General features: G+C 35.3%; 1 protein-coding gene and 1 long non-coding RNA gene across 7 annotated transcripts in view; one reads left to right on the top strand and one right to left on the bottom strand.

Annotated features, from left to right (window-relative positions):
• Window positions 1–13897, top strand: part of LOC141374552 (uncharacterized) — a 68959-nt gene extending 55062 nt beyond the window's left edge. The window contains exon 5 of the long non-coding RNA XR_012381555.1: window positions 13755–13897. This is a non-coding gene — a long non-coding RNA (uncharacterized lncRNA). The remainder of the gene's footprint in view (window positions 1–13754) is intronic.
• The window catches only part of ARHGAP32 (Rho GTPase activating protein 32), a 311991-nt gene that overhangs the window by 171067 nt on the left and 117071 nt on the right, over window positions 1–23853 (bottom strand). For 3 of the 6 annotated variants that reach the window (XM_073903975.1, XM_073903974.1, XM_073903973.1), the window contains 3 exons: window positions 6521–6612; window positions 5874–5915; window positions 5420–5504 (listed from right to left, as the gene is read on the bottom strand). In XM_073903975.1, coding sequence (XP_073760076.1) covers window positions 5420–5504; window positions 5874–5915; window positions 6521–6612 — 219 coding nt within the window. Of the gene's footprint in view, window positions 1–5419; window positions 5505–5873; window positions 5916–6520; window positions 6613–19519; window positions 19689–23853 lie in introns of all 6 variants that reach the window. The other 3 variants (XM_073903977.1, XM_025893860.2, XM_073903976.1) reach the window with 2 other exon arrangements.

A 23853-nucleotide genomic window follows, 5' to 3' on the forward strand; every position in this document is an offset into this window, starting at 1 on the left:
TCCAGTCATGATCCCAAGGTCCTGGGATTGAGTCCAGCGTTGGGCTCCCTGCTCAGTGGGGGGGTCTGCTTTTCCCTTTGCCCCTCCCCCCTGCTCATGCACTCTCTCTCTCTTTCACACACATGCTCTCTCTCAAATAAAATTTTTTTAAAAATAAAAAATCAAATAATCTTAAAAAAAACAAGAGATAACAATGGTTGGTGAGAATATGAAAAAAAAAGAACACTTGTACATTGTTGGTGGGAATGCAAACTGGTGTAGCCACCGTGGAAAACAGTACAGAGGCTCCTCAAAAAATTAAAAATAGAAATACCATATGATCCAGTAATTCTACTACTAGGTATTTACCCAAAGAAAACAAAAGTACAAATGAAAAAGATATATGTAACCCTATATTTACTGCAGGATTATTTACAATAGCCAAGATATGGAAGCAACACAATTATCCACCAACAGATGAATTATATGTATACACATACACATACATATACACATACAATGGAATATAAGTCAACAATAAAAAGAAGAATGAGATCTTGCCATTTGCAACAATATGAATGGACCTACAGGATGGTACACTAAGTGAAGTAAGTCAGACAGAGAAAGACAAATACCATATCATTCCACTTACACGTGGAATCTAAAAAACAGAAAGAAATGAACAAACAGATTCTAAAATATAGAGAACAAACTGATGGTGCCCAGAGGGGAGAAGGTAGGTAGGGGGAATAGGTGAAATAGATAAAGGGGATTAAGAGGTACAAACTTTCAGTTATAAAATAACTCATGAAAATGAAAAGTACAGCATTGGAAATATAGTCAATATTACAATAACATTGTTGGCTGACAGAGGGTTACTACACTACTGTGGTGAGCACTGAGTAATGTATAGAATTGTTTAATCAAAATGTTGTAAACCTGAAACTAACAACACTGAATGTTAATTATACTTCAATTAAAAAGTGATAGAGATGATAGAATGAATTTAAAAAACATAATCTACCTATATGCCATCTAGAAAACTATCTTTAGATCAAAAGATACAAATAGGTTATACAGAGAAGTCCTAAAACTCAATAAAAAAGTTGAAAAATTCAAAAATGGGTAAAGGATTTGAATAGACATTTCTCCAAAGAAGATATACAAATGGACAATGAACACATGAAAAAATGTTCAACATCACTAATCATGAGGGAAATGAAAATTTCAATTTACTCATCAGTATGGGAAAATGTTCAAAGATCTCAAATATATGGTCACCAGAACTTCATCTCCTATAAGCATTTGATTTTAAGTATCCAATGGTGATATTTTGTGTATCTCTATTGCCCCATCATGCCATGGACTATCCATCCTCTCTTTACTATTGGAAACAAGAGTGTCTTTAAAGCTAATCAGATTGGGGAACCCAGGAATAAGGGGTGGGAATTGGAGTGAGACCTCTCAATATGACTCATAGTGACTTACTAGCAAAATTTGTGCTTCCTGTCCCCACAACTGTATGCTCTACTACCCTAGACGTTTTAGTTCCAAAGGGAGGAATGCTTCCACCAGAAGACAAAATAACAACTCCATTGACCTGGAAGTAACCCTGCCACCCAGGCACTTTGGGCTCCTTATGCCTCTAAATCAATAGGCAAAGATGTGAGTTTTGGCGTTAGCTGGGATGACTGATCCTGACCACTCAGGGGAAATTGGACTGCTACTCTAAAATAGAGGTTAAAGAAGAACACATCTGGAATACTGGAGCTCCCTTAGGACATCGCTTACTATCACTGCCCTGCCACTGAATACAATGGGAGATTACCAGAACCCAATTCAGGCAGGGCTATTAATAGCCAGACCCAGAATTAAGGTAGGGATCATCCCACCAGGTAAAGAACCAAAACCAACTGAGATTCTTGCTCAGGACAAAGGGAATATAGAATGAGAAGCAGAAGGCAGTTATAACACCAGCTACAGCCACATGACCAGTTACACAAGCCAAGACTATAACTGCCATGAGTATTACCTTCTTATTTTGCTCTGAATGTGTGTGTGTGTGTGCATGTGTGTGTGTGTCATAGTAAATATCTTTGTTTTCTTCTCTCTTATCACCTTATGTAATGTAAGATTTATATCATGGTACTTTTTGTTTTCTTCTCTCTTATCACCTTATGTAATGTAAGATTTATATCATGGTACTTAAGTATTTTTAACTTTACATTATAGTATTTAAGTTATAGGATATCAAGAAGAGTAAATTACTCAAGAACTTTGTATCCTCTTCTGGGAAAATGCTTAGAATGTTTTTGGTTGTGAAAAATAGTGATCATGATGTTAGGTATAAGCATGACCTTCTTATTTATCAGAGACTCAGTACGGTTTAAGGAATGCCAAGTTGGCAGAGTGGACTATGATTATTAATTTTATACATTAACTTCTGGTCAAACATTATTCCAAATAATTCTGTGAAGTCATTTTTTTAGATGAGATTAACATTTAAGTCAGTAGACTGAGTAAAGCAGATTGTCCTCCATGATGTGGGTGGGCCTCACATGGCCTCACTCCAATCAGCTGAAAGTCTTTAACAGAAAAAAAGAAACTAACCTCCCTTGAAGAGTGCTCTCTACCAGCAGACTGCCCTTGGACTCAAACTGCAACATCAACCCTTCCCTTGCTTTTCAGCCTATTCTGGAGATTTTGAACTTAACCACATCTCCAATCACATGAACTAATTCCTTAAAATAAATCTCTCTCCCTCTCTCTACACATACACACACACACACACACACACACACACACACACACAAATTGGTTCTGTATCACCGGAGAACTCTAATACAGTCATATTTTTAAATAATAAAATAGACTCCTTTCTTTTATTTAAAGATTTTATTTATTTAGGGGCGCCTGGGTGGCTCAGATGGTTGAGCGTCTGCCTTCAGCTCAGGTCATGATCGCTAGGTCCTGGGATTGAGCCCTGCTTCTCCCTCTCCCTCTGCCTCTCCCCTTGCTTCTGTGCTATCTCTGTTTATTTATTTGAGAGAGAAAAAGCACAAGCAGGGGGAGTGGGAGAGGGAGAAACAGGCTCCCCACTGAGTAGGGAGCCCAACGTAGGGCTCAATCCCAGGACCCTGGGATCATGACCTGAGCTGAAGGCAGAGGCTTAACGGACTGAGCCACCCAGATGCCCCTAGACTCCTTTCAAAAAAGACTGGTGGGTACCACAATACTGAAATAGTGGACCATCAATGATCTATACAATTAGAGGGGCAATGCATCACACAGGAGAAGGCCATAAGCACTCAGCTCCAGTGCAAAGGTTAATACCCATTCTGACTGCTTGTCATACTGGGGGCTTTTAATATCACTCTTTTTCACACTGTAATATGAATTCCAAGTAACCTCAATGTTCAAGTCAAAATTATGAAACTTACAGAAAAAAAATAAGACAATTTCATAACTTCAGAGCACATCTTTAATATGACAGAAAAACTACAAGCTGGGGCACCAGGGTGGCTCAGTCGGTTAACTAGCTGCCTTTGGCTCAGGTCATGATCCCAGGGTCCTGGGATCAAGCCCCACATCAGGCTCCTTGCTCAGGGGGAAGCCCGCTTCTCCCCTGCCTGCCACTCCCCACTGCTTGTGCTTGCACACACTCTCTCTCTCTCCCCCTGTGTCAAATAAATAAAATCTTAAAAAAAAAAAAAAAACTACAAGCTAGGATTTTGCAGACATACAACTACACAAAATACACAAAATAAAGAACAAAATAAATGAAGCCTGTATAATGAGAGCAGCATAAAGAGAGTGAAATAACATGCCACAATGTGGGAGAAAAGTGTTTTCAGCTCATATACAAAACCAATAAAGGACTAGAGGCAACATGAAAGAACATCTAAAATATATAAAGCATTCCCATGAATGAATAAGAAAATTACAAGCAAATCTATAAAACAAAATGAGCAAAAGACCTGATCTAGAGTTTTAAGAAACAGAAATCTCAAATGCCCAATAAACATGTGAAAAGATGCTCAACTGCATTAGAAATCAGGAGACTGCAAATTAAAATACGAGAGAGACTCACATCTCCATCAGATGGGTAAAAATTAACAAGTATCAAACAACCAAGAGTTGGCAAGGATGTAGAATAGCAACTCTCATTTACTGTTTAGGGGAGTATAAATTCATAAATTACTTTAAAAAGTAGTTTGGCTTTACTTAGTAAAGCCGGACATGTGGATCTGCTATAACCCTGAAATTCTATTCCTAGGTATATACCATGAGAAACTCCTGCATATATGCACCAGGTTAGGTGTATAATAATGTTCACAAAGTGCCAAAACTGACAACCCATCTTTCAAACAAACAAAAAAGAACGGATAAATTACTTGTGTCATATGCATGCTATAGATTAATACAGTACCAAACTGAACCAACTATAACTACAGACATCTATAGGGATCAATTTCACAATGTTAAATGAAAGAAGAAAGAATACACTCAATAATGAAGCCTACTGAGGTTCGATATTTCAACCTATCCCCCCGTGCCCCGATCCTTCTTATCATGTTCTACCTTTTTACCATAGCTCTTATCTTCTTGGCCATCCTCTGTGCCTCTTTAAGAATGCGTCTTCAGTTTTGGTTGTGATTATTGTTCACTAATACAGCCAAAGCACCTACAACAGTGCCTGGTATAGAGTACTTGCTCAGTAAGTATTTGCTGAATGGACTAGAATAATTCCAATTATTTAAGTTCAAGAACAGGCAAACTAAACCACCATATTGATTAGAGATATAGGTAGTAAAACTATAAAAAATTATAATGAAAATTATAAAAGTCATGGTATAAGTAATCTTTAGGGTAGAGAAGGCAAATGCAACAGAGTAAGGACACCCAGGAAATTCCTATCTCTTAGCCTGGGCTTTAAAATAAGATACAGATATATGTATATAACATATATATATACACCCATGCATATGTTTATAAACATATATGTATTTATACACACAGTATACCTCACAATTAGAAAAAATATTGAAAAAAAAACTCCATTAGTACATTTCCCCCACACCATGCCACTTCACTCCTACTCTGATTTAACCATCATTACTCTGACCCAACATAAGAGTCAGGTAATAACTAGAATGCTTCATGCTAGAAAACAATGGCAAACTTTGTCTAGGAATCTAACAGAAATGCTGAGATTTATACTGATCCTCTTATACCAATTCCACTTGAAATAGGAGTCATCGGGTATCAAATATTAGTCAACAGAAGAAAATAAAAGTATTTACATCCACCACCAAGACATCAGTAGAAAAAAACTACTTCTAAGTGTTACCTCTCAGGTACGTAGATTTAAAAAAAGATAGAAAAGAACAGAGATATAGATAGATCTTAATTCAGTATGTAGGAAATATTTCAAATATACCTGTATGCTGCCAAACTCAACGTTCTCATAATGGAAATGTGCACATTCAGCCATCTTCGGAAAGTGACCTTTAGTGAAGGGTAACCTGAAGTACATGAAATAACTAAGTGAGACGCAAGATACTGGAGTAGTCAAAATTACTAAACCTAAGGAAAAAATAAAATGGGTTGGAGAGCTCATGCAAGCAAAACTATTTAATAAGCACATGCGCATGAGCACACAGATATCCACACAAACCTTTCCAGAAATACAGTGAGTCAACAAAAATTACATTTAGTGCACAGATCAAAACCGAAAAAAAAAAAAATTAAAAAGCATGACTACACTTTCCTATCCTTGACCCAAGGCAAGGCCCATAGAAAATCCATGATTTCAGTGAATGTTATGAAAACTGTGAAGAGCCAACTTCTAATCAGAAGCAGCATTACCATCAAAATATAAAACCAGATTTTACCTGTGAATGTTGTCGCAGCCCATCAGTCCTGGATTAGTGGGTCTGGATGCAGAATGAATATTTTTATCTTTGTCTTTTCTCTATTTACAATGAAAACATAGCTGCCTAACCCTCTACCAGGTGAAAAGATGGTTTTTCTGTTTTTGTTTTTTAATACCAGCTTAATGGGATGGTGGGGGTATTCAGGCTTCAGTGGGAAAGTATGGAATGTTATTTCTGTTTACCTTCAGATATTTTATGTAAGAGTCAACTACTAGCATCCAATGCAGGCTTTCTCAAAGGCAGAGCTGAGATAACAGCAATCCCATAATTCAAACAAAAAAGGTGATTTTTCTAAATGAATGAGAGCATGTAATAAGGGCACCAAGACAGACACACTTGGATTGTTCCTGTTGAATAAATGCAATCTAACAGCCAATGACATAAAGTTGTTGCAAGAACAAAATTAAAGTATATTTTTAGACAGGTAGATAATCTTCAAATCTATTCCACTAATTGCTAAGTCATAATTTAGGCTTACAGTATAATTAAATATATGGACAGTAAGAGCATATTTAGTAAGAAATCTAAATAAAAGTTTTAAGAACTAAAAAACTGACTCCCATTGATAAAAATTCATTTAAAACCCATTGTAAAATTATACTTACTTTTTCACATGTTTAACCTTCATACTGGCTGTATTGCCACATGTCTTAAGACTAAGATCTCCAGGAATCTCTGGAACATCTGCTCCTCTTGCCTTAAAAAAAAAATAAAAACAAAAGATTTAGGACTATTCCCTTAGTATAAATGGTTTTTAAAAAGTAGATTATAATTTTAATGGTTATGCTGACTGAACCAACAGCAATACATACTAATAATCTCTTCTTAAAACTATAACTTACTTGAGTCTTGATTACTAAGAATAAGGAAAAACTATTCACCTAATTCAAATACTTTATTGCATAAGAAAAAATTTTCTGCGAAATATGAATTATTATACTCATAATCAGGTTTCAAAATCAGCTATTATATTATCTGCCTCAATACAAACTAAAATCTTCCCCAGGGAATTGGAAAAAAATAACATTGGTTACAGAGATTAATAAAAGTTAAAATGGCAATAGAACATAATTAGAATATCAAAACATGCATTTCTCACACCAAAAGATAGGTGACATCTATATTATACTTCCAGCTTACTCTTTTGTCTGCCACAGTTTTCAGACAGGATTTGTTAATTCTAGTGACACATTTCAGCTGCATGATTTTAAAAACAAACTGGAGGATCAGAAGGGTCTTCATATTCTGGGCAAAATAAACAGCAAATCCAAATATCTATCATAAACAAATTTACAATATTATCTATTATTTGTAACAGAAAAACTGAGTTATTATAGCCAATGCCACAGGAGGCAGTAAGGAAGAATAATATGGGATGATAGTTAAAATGATTTAAGAGGAGATTCGCAAAGAAGATGTATATATAAGAGAATACTATTCAGCCATAAAAAGGAATGAAATCCTGCCACTGGCAACAACATGGATGGACCTTGAAGGCATTATGTTAAGTGAAATAAGTCAGAAAGAGAAAGACAAATACCAAATGATCTCACTTATATGTAAAATCTAAAAAACAAAACAAAAGAAACCCAAAAAACAAAAAAACAAAAACCAAACTCATTGATACAGAGAACAGATTGGCTTTTTGGGGTGCAGGGGGAAGGGCTAACTCTAACTCTAGACTCTAAAAATGTGGTGAAACTGATCACATAAATGACATCTCAGGTTGATAATATCCTAGATGAATACTGTGTAATTTAAAAATTATGAGTGAACAATATATTTTTAAGGACAAAATGAAAATATTTTCCCCTAGTCATTCATTCAACTGAAAAGACTTTATCACACAATATTTTACAACAACCTAGATCATCTTATTTTGCTAAAATAACGTGTAACAATATTCTTTCATCTTTTATGAAGTTTGTGCACCAAAATTTACCTAAGAGGTTTGCTGTGCTTAAATTCTTATTAAAATTTCTAATAAAGTGGGTTTTCACTATTTATTCTGTAAATTATTCATAAATTAACTTAAAAAGGGTAACAGAACATAGACACAGCAGAAAAAAGATCAGTGAATGTAAAGAAGTAGTTAGAAAACAATGGACAAAAAATTGTTTGGTCTTTAGTTTTTGTGTATGAAAGAAAAAGACCGTAAAAAAAAGTCTCAGTGACATATGCAACAATACAAAGCCATTTAACATACATGTAACTGGAAAAAAAACAAAACCATACATGTAACTGAAGGTGAAAAAAGGAGAGGAAAATGACCTCTCTGGGGATGGCAGCAGGGGGATTAAGAAGGAGGAGGAAGAGAAAAAACATTTGAAAAAACAGATTAAAAATTTACAAATTTTATGACGATTATAAACATACTGATCCAGAAAACTTCATAAATCCGAAGTCTGATAAACACTTAGGAAATCACACAGGGCCTTCCATAATCAAATGGCTGAAAAAAAAGCACTGATACAGAGAAAATCTTAATAGCTGCCAAAGGTAAAAAAAAGAATATATATTACATTCACAGGAATAAACAGAATAAAAGCAGAACATATGGACTAAGCACTTTCAATTGCTTTTTTAAATAAGTGTCAACACAGAATTCTACATCCAGCAAAATTTATTTCAAAAAAAGAATGTGAAGTTTCCAGCCTCTTCTACTATTTACAATAAAAACTCTAAAGATAACAAAATGAAACAAAATATGAACATGCAACTACTTGAGAGCTCTAGAAAATTTAATGAGGCAGGTAGATTTGGAAGCACAGTCAAAACCTGAAGAGTGATTAATACAGTGGCAGTGTGCTTCTGGTTTTCCCCCACTCTGTTACTTCCTGGATTGACCCAAGAACAGGCTGAAGCAGGATGTAAGTAACAGGTAGGGTCAGCAAAACTGTTAGGGAAGTCCAGCTTTCTGGCCAAAGGACTTGAAAACTGCCCCTTGAATGTGGGGAAAAGAGCCAAGAGATTTTTTTCCCCTCTTTGATCTCTTCCAACTTGGCCCAAGAACAGACCGGACACCATTTCAGCTGTAGCATGGGCACATAAGATCCTGAGTGAAAACCCTTCTTCTGAATAAACAATTAAAAAAAGGACCCAGTTATATAAAGATTGTAGAGATGATCCTTCTTATTTTTTTATTTTTTCTCTCACTACTTAGACCTAACAGTAGCCCAGTCAGGAAAAAATACGTGCAATACCAGAGACTAAACTCTTGGACAACTCCACCCTTCCAGTCAGAGAGACCAGGAAAAGTATCCTCTCCTTGAGAGCAGTGTGTACAAAATCCCTAACAAAGATAAGAGTATAGCAAAGGCTGGAAAACTGAACTGATGCTAAAACCACCATCTAAGGAAGTCTAGAAAGTAAGTTTAATCTGAACCCAACCAGGCTGATGCCTGATAAGACAAAAAAAAAAAAAAAAAATCAATATTCTCTAGAGGATGTTAGTGGAGTCAATCTCACAACACAATATTCAAAATGTCCATGGTGTAATCCAAAATTACTAGATACACCAAAACCAGTAAAATATGAGCAATTCCCAAAGGAAAAGACAATCAAGAAATGCCAAATGTGAAGTGAAACAGACGCTGGACTTATCAAAGAACTTAAAACAGCTATATAGAATAAACACACTGCATTAGATATTGAAACCAACGGAAAGACAAAAATTCCTTGATGAAAAATGTAAACCATACAAAAAGATCAAATAAAAATTTCAAAACGGAAAAATGCAGTATCTGAAATACAAACTACTGACTTGACTCAATAGCAAAATGGAAATGATAGAGGAAAAGAGTCAGCGAACCTAACAGACAAAAAGAAACTATGCAATCTGAAGAGCATATATTTAAAATGTTTTAAAAGACTGAAAAATATGAACAGACCCATAGATACCCATCAAGAAGAAACACTGTCACAGGAAAAAAAACCTATTTGAAATAATAACTCTAATTCATGAAAATATAACAAATATGTTGAAAGATACATGTTTACAGATTCAAGATCAGCAAAAATAAAACAATAAAATCAAAGAAAACCACAAAACAACACATCATAATCAAGCTGTTTACAAGCAATATAAAAGAAGTATCCTGAGAGCTGCCAGAGAAAAAAAGGCATATTACATATAGAGTAATAATTGAAATGACTGGATTTCTCATTAGAAACCAAGAAGACCAAAAGACAGTGGAATGACATTTATAAAACGTTGAAAGAATTCTCAACACGGAAAACTACATCAAGTGAAAATATCCTTCAGAAATGACATGAAAATAAGGTCATAGCCAGATTTTTAAAAAGTAAGAGACTCTGTTACCAGTAGATGGGCTCTAAAAGAAATGCTAAAAAACAGTTCTTCCTGTAGAAGGAAAATGATTATCAGAGTAAAACATGCATCTTCTAGTACAAAGGAAGAGCAACAGAAATAATACATGATCAGGTAAATGTAATAGATCGCTAATCTCCTCTTAAGTTCTTTAAAATATACATGCCAGTTGAAAGCAAAAATTGTAACACTGATCAATGAATGTAGATGTAATGCTTACAAAAACAGTATTAAAGGAGAAAGATAAAGGGACCTACATGGTGGTAAGGTTTCTATATTCTGCTTGAAGTGTAAAACAACAATTTTAAGTAGAATATAAAAAGTTGGAAAAATGAGACCAACAATAGATTAAAAAAAAGAAAACACCATGATGAGGTAGATCCCAGGAATGCAAGACTAATCACCTGGAAAGAAACTCAATGTTTTGGGCTTGAATTTATTTCAGAAATACAAGAATGGCTTAAGAACAGAAAATCTATTATTATAATTACTTCAAATGGCAGCAATGCAAAGTAATAGATCTCAAATAGGATATATCCTCCTAGAGATAAAGGGAAACATATTTCAGTAATATTTGCATTATTATTTTGAAACTATTAAAAGTAGAAGATGAAAGCGAGTAATTGCTAATGTCATTAAAAACCTAAGTCATTAAAAACTAAGGTTTTCAGCATAAGAGATACAAATATAAATCAAAGAAATTAAGTAGAAGCCCTTATCATTTTCCCTGTTTTTGGTGGTGGGGGGTTTTGACTAAGGCTGCTAGAATGATCGAACAGGCAAATGCAGAAGGTACACCGAAACTTAACTACAGCCAGCATGTAGCTGAGTCTTCTGTGATATACCCATGGATAGAATTTTAAAATGGTAATTCAATATTAATACAGTTAGACAAATTTGCAGCTGGTTAAAAACTCAAAAATTGTTAAATGTTAATTATAAGGCAAATCACTATGAGACAGGAAGAAGGCGACAGATCACAGGGCATTTTTATTCCTAAATTTCTCAAGATTTTTATAAAAGATAAATGAAAACATATAACATATTTATCAAATTTATAGACAGAAGAAAACTAGAAGTGATACTAACACTCTGAGTGACAGAAGTTGAAGAGATTTTATTTTAACACGCTGCAAAGACAAACTAAAATTACTATAAAGTTCACCGAGAACAAAAATTAAAGCCCTGAAATTATTTTCAAAACTCAATTTCATTAAGTATGATGGGGGGGGGCGGTGAATGCTCTGCACCGCGCTGGGGGGACTTGTCTGTTCGACAAGAATTCATGTAACAAGATCTAAGGCCTGTACTTGACCACAAGCTAACTATAAGCCAAAGTGTATCTTCACTGGTAAAAAGCTAACACAGTCTGAAAAAATGTGGCATCCATAACAAGGACAGTCAGTACTTGTTTCTCCATAATCTGAACCAGTTAAACCACATAAGGGAACATTTCATCCATTCCAGGAAAACATTATTTGATACTGAAAACATACAAAAATAGGAACTGGCAATGTTTTATCCTCTGCTTTACCTCTCCATAACCCAGAAAAATATTCCACCATTCCTGCCACTGGTACAGATCTTCAAAGAATCTTCCAAATGGCTATTGCCCTGATCCCAAATCCAAGTAAAGCCCTCCCATGACTGGGTAACTGAAGTGATTTAACAGTAGTGTAACACCCGGTGTTCTGATATAGAACCATAAAGCTGGCTACTTCTAAAGTCAGCCCCAACACAATGTTGTTGAATCTATGTGTGTGACTATCTTCTCCCAAAGTCTATAAAGTCTATTTTAACAGATACCAGCAGAATGCTAACAGGTATTACAGATTTTTAACTAAGGAAAAAAAATAGGGTATGAAAAGGTGTTTAACATACAATCAGAGCATTGAAAGAAATCTCATTCAGCCATTCCACTGCAGAAGAAACTGAAACCAATAAAGAAGAAACAACATGCCATAGTGCACTAGTCACAGTATTTAAACTGAATCTTTACTACAAAACCTGCTACATTTAATATAGGCATATGGAAGAAAAAAGGTTCAGACAATTGATTTTTTAAATGAAAAATTACGAGCAGCTTTTCTTCTATCGAAATATGAAAGACTAAAAATTTTTAAGACTGAAAAGATATGGCACAAGAGATACTAAACATTACTGCTTAGAATATGAATTAACAAAACTTCTGATAATGTGGGATCTTCATACTCTTTAGATAAGTTAGTTCCCCATAAGACAATAGTAAAAAGAAAAGACAAAATTCATCATAAAGATATTCATCAAAGTGAAAAATATAAAGCAAATTCAAGGTCCTAATAATTAATGAAACATCAAATAATACCTTCTATATTATAGGGTATTATTTAGTCCTTAAATTTCTTTTATATTAAGAGTTTTCATTTAATACCAATTACAACATATGGTATACATAAATCTCTCCCACGCAATCATAAAAAATGTATAGTTTTATAAATTATTAGTGGTTTTAAATCTCCTAGAATATTTGTAATTTCCACCAACTAAGGTTATCACAGGAGTTAACTATATCATGAAGCATATATAACAGAAAAACTATGCAACACTGTGGTAAGCAACATTCTAAATAAGGACCCTACCCTTCCCCCAAACTCCTGCCAAGATTCCTACCTCCTGGTTATTCAAACAGGAAGCTAAGTCATGATGGGAAGAGATTTTTGGATGTAATTCAACTCCCAGGTCAGTTGATCTTAAAATAATTGTCTGGCCTAATCTAATCACAAAAGCACTTCAAAAGCAGTTTTCTCCAGCTGGTAGCAAAAGGGAAAACCAAGAAGATTTAAAGCATGATAAGGATTTGAGGTGCTGCTGCTGGCTTTGAAGCCTGAAGTGTCCAAGCGAGAAGGAATTCAGGCAGCCTCTAATAGTAGAAAACAGCCCCCCCACTGACAGGCAACAAGGAAACTAGGACCTTAGACCTAGGAACTAGAACAATTCTGCCCATAACCTGAATGAGGTAGAAAGCAGATTCTTCAGTCTTCAGATGAGAGCCCAACCCAGCCAACACCTTGATTTCTGCCTTACAAGACCCTAAGCAGAAAACCCAGTTCAGCTTGCCCAAACTTGTGACCTACAGAACTGTAAGACAACAAATGAGTATTGTTTTAAGTCCTAACATTTGTCATAATTTCTCACACAGCAATAGAAAATGAATACTAATAATGTGGATATTTAAGACCCTAGAAATTCCTAAATGATCCAGGCTTTAAGTGCTCCTTTACCTCTCATGCAATTAAAACTCTCTCTCTTGGGGCGCCTGGGTGGCTCAGTCAGTTAAGCAACTGCCTTTGGCTCAGGTCATGATCTCAGGGTCATGGGATTGAGCCCCACAGGAGAGCTCCTTGCTCAGCAGGGAGTCTGCTTTTCCCTCTCCCTCTGTCCCTCCCCCCAGCTCGCATGCTCTCTCTGTCTCAAATAGATAAATAAAATCTTTAAAATAAATAAATAAAACTCTCCCTCTCTCTTCCCAGGACTGTGATGCAAAGCCCCAGGAGCTTTTGCTTTCCAGCACTCCCAGTCTCCACTGAATGCACTGACTTCAGTACTCTCCCAAGACTCCTGCTGAAGCTCACAGGAGTATGCTGCTCATGGGAAGCGAAGCCCTGGAAGAAAATGCAATTATCTGCAGATGAGGTTGGTAGCCAGTGGGAGGTACACAGATCTGACTCAGTGTAACAGCCATCACTCCTTTCTCCCTTGCAACCCATACTTCAGTGTGCATGCCACAAACTGTTCCATACCCATTTTGCAGCTCTCAAGACCCTCATTCGGGGCACCTGAGTGGCTCCGTCAGTTAAGCACCTGCCTTCAGCTCAGGTCACGGTCTCACGGTTCTGGGCTCAGGTCATGATCTCAGGGCTCTGGGATTGAGCCCTGCGTCAGGCTCCGTGCTCAGAAGGGAATCTGTTTCTCCCTCTCCCTCTGTCTCTATCCCCCCCTTGTGCTCGCACGCACTCTCTCTCTAATAAATAATATCTTTTTAAAAAAATGACCATCACTCATTTCCCCTACAAAGAAGAAAACTTAATTCCTTTCCTTCTCAATGGCATATTTTTATTCCCCTTTCACAGGTGTGCCTACACTATGCCCACCAGCCAGATCTCTTCCTTCCAGTGAACCAGCCAACTCCTTTATCTATGACACTTTTCATAATGTACAATGGGGAATATCCAGTTTTCCCTTCACTGGAGCCCCTAAATAAGGCAGAATGCATATGTTCAATGGGAAGAGAAAGATACAAAACTGTATATTGTTTACAAGTATAAAATTATATTCCCAGACATAATGCGGAAAAGAGAATATATTAACAAAGCAATATTCTTTGAAAGAAGCAATTTGGAGAAATTTGTAGAAGAAAATCATGTTTATATGGGTGTTAAATTAGAAACTCTCTGCATTGTAAGAAGACACAAAAGAAATATATCAAAATAATCTCACCAGTGTGGGAAATGGAATTATGGGTGAGTCGCTCTTTTTTTTTCTCATATTTCCACATTTTCTATATATACATGTTTTGTTTTTATAAAGGAAGAAAGCTTTACTGAGAAAGAGAGGGAAAAAGAGAAAGCAAGCTAGCCACCTTCTTCCACCTTTGCATGTTATCTACCTTATAGCAACCATATGCAAATGCATAACAACCCATTATAACTAAATGAGATTAGATATTCAATATAATTCCAATAGACAAAACTAGGTATTCATATTAACAGGCAATTTAGAAAAGAACAAGAATAAAAACGTATTTATGATAAGATACACCCATGTTCTAGTAATAAAATGGATTTTTTGATCACTGAGCTAAGTCATGAGTTAATGCAGTAGGAGCTAGAACGACAGTGAGATGCATCTCAAAGCAGAAAAAGAAGGAGAAATAACTGGTCTTCTCCCCTTTTCCTGCCCTCCAATCTTCTACCAGTGCCTCCAACTGACCAAACCTACCCAGAAGCCTGCTGGTAAGAGAGCCTAGGAAATGTAGTTTGCAGGGATTTGCCTCCTATAATAGAGAAAAAAGCAGAAGGGCAGGAAATCCCAAACCCAGCTTCATAATATTCCTTACTAAATAATGAAGATATCATTGTATTTATATATAATTCCAGTAATTTGTAGTATGAATGATTTTATATAAAATCTCACTTTCACAAGGTAGACAAATAACACCAATATTAACACATAGGTACATACACATACATGCACATTCCTAATCAGCTGAATAAGCAAGATTGTGATACTAAATCTCTACTGGGCATTAAGGCAAACTATTCAAAATGAGTAGTTAATACTTAAGAACAACAAAGGTAGATCTGAAATTGTTATAGAAAATCAACATCACCAAATAAGCATTCACAAAGGACATCAAAATGCAATCAGCGTAAGAATAAACTGTTATCGAAATGGCCCCAGAATGTCCTTTTCTTCAAAGAACAAAAAATCCCAAAACAACATATGTGAGGGGAAAGGAAGCCTAGATCACAATCTTCTTTATGTACAGGCTGGGGAAAAGCATGTAAAAATAATTCGGGGGAAAAAATGGTAACCTTCTGCCACTCCACTTTTTCCCTTTAGCAGACTCAAATTTTATTTATTATATTCTTTTTATTACTTGTATTCAGAATTTGAGGGAAGGCACAACAGCTTTAGACTAATGTTATAAATAACGTTTCATCAAAATGATGATGAAAATAACACTTCTGCTTAAAATACAGTAGTAAAGGTAAAAATATTTGGCCTCTTAAATGGGAAAAAAAAAATCGTAGGAACTGTCCCTATGTTGATAGAACTGCATGCATATACAGATAGTCCCCGACTTAAAATGGTTTTACTTATGACTTTTTGACTTTACAATGGTACAAAAGGAATGCACATTCAGTAGAAACTATACTTTAAGTTTTGAATTTTGACTTTTTCCTGGGCTAGCGATATATAGTACCATACTTTCTACTGATACTGGGCAGCAGCAGTGAGCCATAGCTCCTAGTCAACAACAGGATCGTGAGGGTAAGCAATGGTTCTGTATCCATACAACCATTCTGGCTTTCACTTTCAGTAAAATATACAATAAATCCATTGGGATATCCAACACTTTATTATAAAACAGGCTTTGTGTTAAATAATTTTGCCCAACTCTAAGTATTCTGAGCACATTTAAGATAGACTAGGCTGGGCGCCTGGGTGGCTCAGTTGGTTAAGCGACTGCCTTCGGCTCAGGTCATGATCCCACGGTCCTGGGATCGAGTCCCATATCGGGCTCCCTGCTCAGCAGGGAGTCTGCTTCTCCCTCTGACCCTCTTCCCTTTCATGCTCTCTATCTCTCATTCTGTCTCTCAAATAAATAAATAAAATCTTTAAAAAAAAAAATAAGATAGACTAGGCTAAGCTATAACGTTCAGTAGGTTAGATGTATCAAATGCATTTTCAAAAAAAATGCATTTTCAACTTACAGTATTTTCAATGTACAATTGGTTTATCAGGACGTGACCCCATCATAAGTCAAGGAAGATCTATACATATACATATGTATTACAATCTACATAACTGAAAAACCAAGATTTTAATATGAAATCCATTCTGTCAAGAAAAGCAAATGGGACTACCAGTGTCCATTCAACCACAGTTTCACCACAGGACACACATGAAACAAATCTCTGAAATGAAAAATGTTTATAGAAGCTATTAAATTTTAATTGGTCTAAGTATTGTTCCCTTACAAAGGAACAAGAGACAATAAGGGGAAATGTAATAATAATTATCCCAATACTACGGAAAAGCTAAAACTATTAAATCTACCATATATTATGTTGAACAACAATATCACTAAAATGATTTTTTTTTTGAGAGAGGGAGAGAATGGAGGGAGGTGGAGAGGGAGAGAGAAAATCTTAAGCAGGCTTGTGGAGCCTGAGTTGAGGCTCAATCTCACAACCCTGAGATCACAACCTGAGCCGAAATCAAGAGTTGGACGCTTAACCAACTGAGCCACCGAGGTGCCCCAATTCTTAAAGAGTAAGTATATTACCAAGAAATTAAATTAACTGAGTTATCTGTGTGAATATTTTCAAAAGAATTTTGATACAACAAAATATCCTTAATATTAAATAATTTTCTTCACTTATTTCCTCCAACATAGTATCCAGAACTGAACTTCTAACGTGCAAGTGCTAAAAACACCTTGGAACCAAAGGAGGCAGGTAGATTTAAGTAGAAGGATAACTCCCAAAGCATACAAATAACCATCAGATAAGACCCAGGAGTAAACTATATAATTATTCCTATTTAATTTTCTATTTTGAAAGGGAACAACTGGGTGAGATTACTAAAGCAAAAAAAAAAAAACTGATTTTAAAAAGTGATAATAAAATTAATTCCTTCACAATGAAGAAGTTGCCCTAAAGTTCAATTCTACTACAAAATAATGTCTCTTCAGAGAAAACCAATTAAGAGCAAGAAAAAAATTATTCAGGGCAACATTTAAAATAATTTAGGAAAAGTTATTAGCAAGAGCCATTACTATAATAATCACAAATCCTCCAGCAGGCAACATCTGGTAAATCAACATAAAAATTAACACAATGACATACTAGCAAAACTGTTAAATATTCTGAAATATATACTTATCTATAATGGAGATTCATTCTTTCTTTCATCTCACTCCCATCTGTCCCAATCATTAAAGATAATCCTCCTTATTCAGCAAGTATTTTATTTGCTGAAAATACAGGGTTCCAATGTTGTAAATAAATTTATCAGATATTTTCTATTAAGGTTCTTAGGAAAATCTAAAAACAATATACTATTACCTTTATAGAGACTTTCTTCCGGTAAATTATTGCTAGTCTTCAGTGCTGCTAGAAAATGATACTGATCTGTTTCTACATTTGAATTGTGTACACCAGATCTACTAATAAAAATGTGCATGTAATATTTAAATATATATTATAAAACATAAAATACAAGTTCTTTCTAAAATAAGGAAAGGTATGAACAAAAGAATAGTAGAAGGGAAGAAAGAACCACAAATGAGGGAGACACTTGATTGGGAAACTTCTGTTAAAGAAAGAAATAGCAAGATTCTAGACTATCCATAACACTCCAGTTGAGATCTATAAGAATCATAACTCCTCCAACAGCACGTTTTATGTACTTTCTCCCTGAATGTTTCCTAAGTTAAAAAAATTTTATGAAAAGCTATATAACAAATTCTCTCAGTAAAAGTAACATCCAGATCACTAAATGCCTTAAGTAGCACAATATTTAGAATGTACAACTGACCCTTAAACAACACAGGAATTAAGGACGCTGACCCCTTGCACAATTAAAAATTCAGTATAACTTTTGACTCCCCAAAAATTTAACTACTAATAGCCTACTACTGACCAGAAGCCTTAACGATAACATAAATTGTCAATATTTTGCATGTTATATGTATTATATACTGTATTCTTACAATAAAGGAAGCTAGCGGAAAATATTATTAAGAAAATCATAGGGAAGAGAAAATATATTTACAGTACCAGGTATTTATCCAAGAAAATGCACACAGAAGTGGATCTGCGCAGTTCAAACCCGTGTTGTCCAAGGGTCAACCGTAGTTTTCAGTTTAATAATTAACAATAAAATACTCGGTTTGAGATCAGTTCAACAGTACAAAAGATTTTGGTATTAACCTTATAAAACTGCCAATTTTGAGCTTGTTTAACCTATAAAACTAACAATTTCATATGGCTCACCTAATACATATCTCAGAACTCTCAGCAGTACATTAATTATCTTCAATAATAATTGCCGCTTTGATTCATGCCAGAGAATTCCCACAATCTTCAGCCAGAAAAGGATGCACCATGGAATGGGGTGGGCTTGGAGTTGTTTATTGAAGAGTTCTGAATATATTTGGCAGGAATTCAAAACCTGGGCTTTGCATATTAATCAATGGTTGCATTTGTGATTATTCAGAAAGGAAAACTAAACAAAACATTCAGTTTTTAAAGACTGTGATATGATAAACATCTTCAGTTTCTCTGAGTTATAACTAAAATTCACCCAAAAGTCAAAAACGCACTGTTAAATATCATGCAGTAATAAAAAAACTAAAGACATTCATTTAAAGAACATTTCCAAAGACTTCTTATTTCTTTTATTCAAACTGTAGGGTTTTTGTAGCTCAACTGGGTAAAAGGAACCAGTCTAAGTACCAAACAGAGTGGACAACTATTAATAAAGGAGCAATAAACAAAATACACACCTCCTCCAAAATTACCTCTTCCTCAAGATTATTCAGGAGGAAATAATCCAGCTGTTTTAATCAATCCTCATTCCTCTTTAGAAAGTAGGCAACAGACGGGGAAAATGGTCCAGTACAAAGGGTACTTTTGAAAAGTCTAAGAAAAATGTACCAATGGTCTCACTTTTATCTTAAAAAAAGGAGAGAAGAGAAAGAGAAAATAGAAAAGAAAGAAGAAAATTCACATTAACATCTAATAAATAATAAAGCAGGTAATAAAGATAGGATAATAAAGCAGGAAAATTCAGGGCATTTTCAAGGAAAAACAAGTGGTTCTATTTGTCCAGAGAATGACAATTTCATTCATTTAAAAAATACATTACTAAGAATTTATTATGCCAGGCACAGGGGATGAAACAGTAAACAGAAGCGACAAAGTCCCTGTATTCAAGGAGCTTATAATCTAATGGAAAAGAAAGATAATAATGACACAAATTACATTTGCAAGTACTATGGAGAAAATTAAAGCCCCGTAAAAAAGGCAGAGAGGAAGACAGGGCTATTATTAACTCTAAGAGAGTGAGTAAAGGCAGCACTTAACTAACATTTGAAGAGACGAGAAGGAAGGAGCAGAGCAAGCTGTGCAGATCATGTAGGGAAAGCACTCTCCAGAAGAGAACACAAATACAAAGGCCCTGAAGTGGGAGAATACTTGGCATATTTGAGAAAGAGTGAGGAGGCCATACAACTGGAGCAAAATGATGTATAACAAATGCAAGGATTCTGACCTGAGTGACTGGAATGAAGTTAGTATTATTAACATAAACCATCAAGTTAAAAGGAAGTAACTCATTTCTGGGAGGAGGAAAGCTGAGATTTAGTGAACCTCCATAGGTCACAGTTTCTATAGGATCTTCCAGTGGGGAATGAATTCTTACAGAGCTAGAGATATGGACATGGAAGTTATCTGTATCTGTATAGAGATGACAGTCCGATCTGCAGGAACAGTAAAGAAGTGGGAAGAAACAAGCATAAAGAAACAAAATACAGACCCCCTGTATATGCCTGCATTTAGCAGGTGGGAAAAAGAAATGCAGAGGAAAAGAGCCAGCCAACCCTTCAGGAGTGACTGTGGATGTGATTATGTGTGTGTGAGAAAGTATGCATGTGTGGGAGAGAGCACACATGTGCACACACGAGCCACACACACACGTGTCTGTTTATGAGAAAGGAAAAGGGGAGGGCATGTGCAGAGGCACACATACATGTTAACAACATTGAGTATTAACTTGTTATCTTCCTTTGTAAAATTTTTGATATTTTGGAAAATCATCATTTATAACTTGTTTTAATTTTCAGGGCTCTGGTTGTTAGCATCTATGAGCATTTTGACCAAGGATCATCGATTTTATTTTGTAACAACTTCTTTACTACATACAACATGACCTGCTTTAGCCATTAGCCTTGAACATGCTGATTTTAATGGTAAAAAAAAAAAAAAACCTCAGGTGAGAAACTGTTCCCAAAAAAATCCTTGAGAATTAACAGGATCCATTCTGAGAATACTGATATAATCAATACTAAAAATAAAATATACAATAAAACACTAAGAAGTATGATGTAAGGTGGTTTTAAGTTAAAATATTCAGAACTGGTTAAAGATTATCTCTTCAGGTTTTTTACCTTATCTTTTTAAGATCCTAACTTTTTTCACTAAATTATTTCACTGCTAAATAGTTGTAAATAAGTATTTCACTTAATAATTAAGAAAAACGATGGTTTTTTTATTAGATTTTTTATAATGCTTATATTATAGCTATTTAGTTAGAAATTTATGAAGAGTAATAAGTAAACTATAAATCACAAAAGGATAGGGTGCTACCGTAGGGTTTGTTGTTGTTTTAATTTTAAAATTATTTAGAACAGATCAATTACTAGTAAGGAGAGTGAATCAGTAATCAAAAGCCTCCCAACAAATAAAAATCTAGGATCAGACAGCTTGACTACTGCATTCTACCAAACTTTTAAAGTAAAACAAATACCAACCCTTCTTAAACTCTTCCAAAAAATAAGAGGGAACACTCTCATACTGATTATACAAGGCCAGCAATACCTTGATGTCAAAAGCGGACAAGGACACTACAAGAAAAGTAAATTACAGGGGCATCTGGATGGCTCAGTCGGTTAAGCATCTTTTCAGCTCAGGTCATGATCTCAGGGTCGTGAGATCGAGCCCTGTCTCAGGCTCCTCACTCAGAGTGGAGTCCACTTGAGATTCTCTGTCTCCTTCTCCCTTTGCCCCTCCCCCACAAACACGCTCTTAAATAAATAAATAAATAAATAAATAAAATCTTTAAAAAAGTAAGTTATAGGACAACATCCCTGATGAATACAGATGCAAAATCCTCAACACTATATAGCAAACTGAATCCAACTGTACATTAGAAGGATCATACACCATGGTCAAGTGTGATTTATACAGGGATCAGAGGATGGTTCAACAGCCACAAATCAATCAACATGACACACCACATTAACAAAATGAAGGATAAAAATCATATGAGCATCTCAATAGATGCAGAAAAAGCACCTGACAAAATTCAACATCGATTATGATAAAAATTCTCAATCTAGGTGATATACAGGGAATGTACCTCAATGTAAGGGCCATATATGAAAAGCCCACAGCTAATATCATTCTCAATGATGAAAAGCTAAAAGCTTTTCCTCTAAGATCAGGAACAAGACAGGGATGCCCACTCTCATCGTGTCTGTTCAAAATAGTACTGGAAATCCTACCGGGAGCAATTAAGCAAGAAAAAGAAATAAAAGGCCTCCAAATCAGAAAGGAAGAAATAAAACTGTAACTATTTCTAGATGACATATTATATACAAAACCCTAAAGACTCCAACAAAACACAGTCTGTCAGAACTAATAAACAAATTCTGTAAAGTTTCAGAATACAAAATCATTAAAACAATTGCGTTTCCACACGCTAACAGCGAGCCAGATTACTGAGTATCTTTTTTTTATTATTTATGTTAATCACCATACATTACATCATTAGTTTTTGATGTAGTGTTCCATGATTCATTGTTTGCGTTTAACACCCAGTGCTCCATGCAGTACGTGCCCTCTTTAATACCCATCACCAGGCTAACCCATCCCCCCACCCCCCTCCCCGCTAGAACCCTCAGTTTGTTTCTCAGAGTCCATAGTCTCTCATGGTTCATCTTCCCCTCCGATTTCCCCCCCTTCATTCTTCCCTTCCTGCTATCTTTTCAATGGGATGCTAGCACCTCCAGGGATTCACTGATCTGATAGAGGTGTGGGGCTTGTCTTTGCTGAGGCTATTTTCCATCTCTGCAGAGAAGTTAACTTGCAGAAAACTAATAGTAGAAATAATTCCCAACCACAGAAATGCAAATGGTGTCTAGTGGAACTAAACAGTTTTGCCAGTTTTTGCATCCATTTGCATCTATTTTAGCATGATTAATCTCTAACAGTAAGGCACTCTGAATTCCCCTTTGAACCAAATCTCCTTTGAATCAAGTTGTAACACTTGACTGGTTCCTTCATTAATTAATGAGTTAACTAAATATCCTTGGCATATGTTCGTTTTATATTTGTATGAGTCATGATTATATCCTCTTTAAACTTTATCTTTCAATAAAATGAATACAAGATTATTTTTATCCTTTCTCAAAAACTCACAGTATAGTAAAAGGTTATACATCCATAACTAACTAGAATGAGATAAGTATTAAGACATAGATATGAACAACATATTATGATAAGTAAAATAGAACCATTTGGTTCTACTTTTATTCTTATTTTATTTTATTTTTCTATCTGAAAGGTTTCAGAAAGCCTTACATCTTAAGTTACAACTATATAAGGCAGGGGCCAAAACTCGGGCCAACCCAGTCTAATGCCTGTTCTTGTATAGCCCATAAGCTAACATTTTTAAGTGTTTGGGCAGGATAATATCAAAAGAAGGATGATTATCTAACAGCATGTGAAAATTACATAAAATTCAAATATGTGTCCATAAATAAAGTTTCACTGGAACACAGCCATGCTCATTTATGTATTATCTATGGCTACTTTCACTTTACAATGACAGAGCTGAGTAGCTATGAAAGAGACCTTATGAGGCACTCTCATCAATTCATACTGCTGTTCAGCACACCGTAAACTGCACTATGGAGTTACAAGTCGACAGCACTGCAAGTTCCACATGTATCACCATACCACGTGCTTAAAACTACCAATTTGTACACAACATGTAAAAAATAAGCCAAGAAGAGATGAGTGGACTATGAATGTCATGTTTTTAAGGCACAGGAGAATG

The sequence above is a fragment of the Callorhinus ursinus genome, unplaced genomic scaffold (assembly GCF_003265705.2).
Source record: "Callorhinus ursinus isolate GAN/ISIS: 27379988/994484 unplaced genomic scaffold, GSC_fseal_2.0 scaffold19, whole genome shotgun sequence".
NCBI lineage: Eukaryota > Metazoa > Chordata > Mammalia > Carnivora > Otariidae > Callorhinus > Callorhinus ursinus.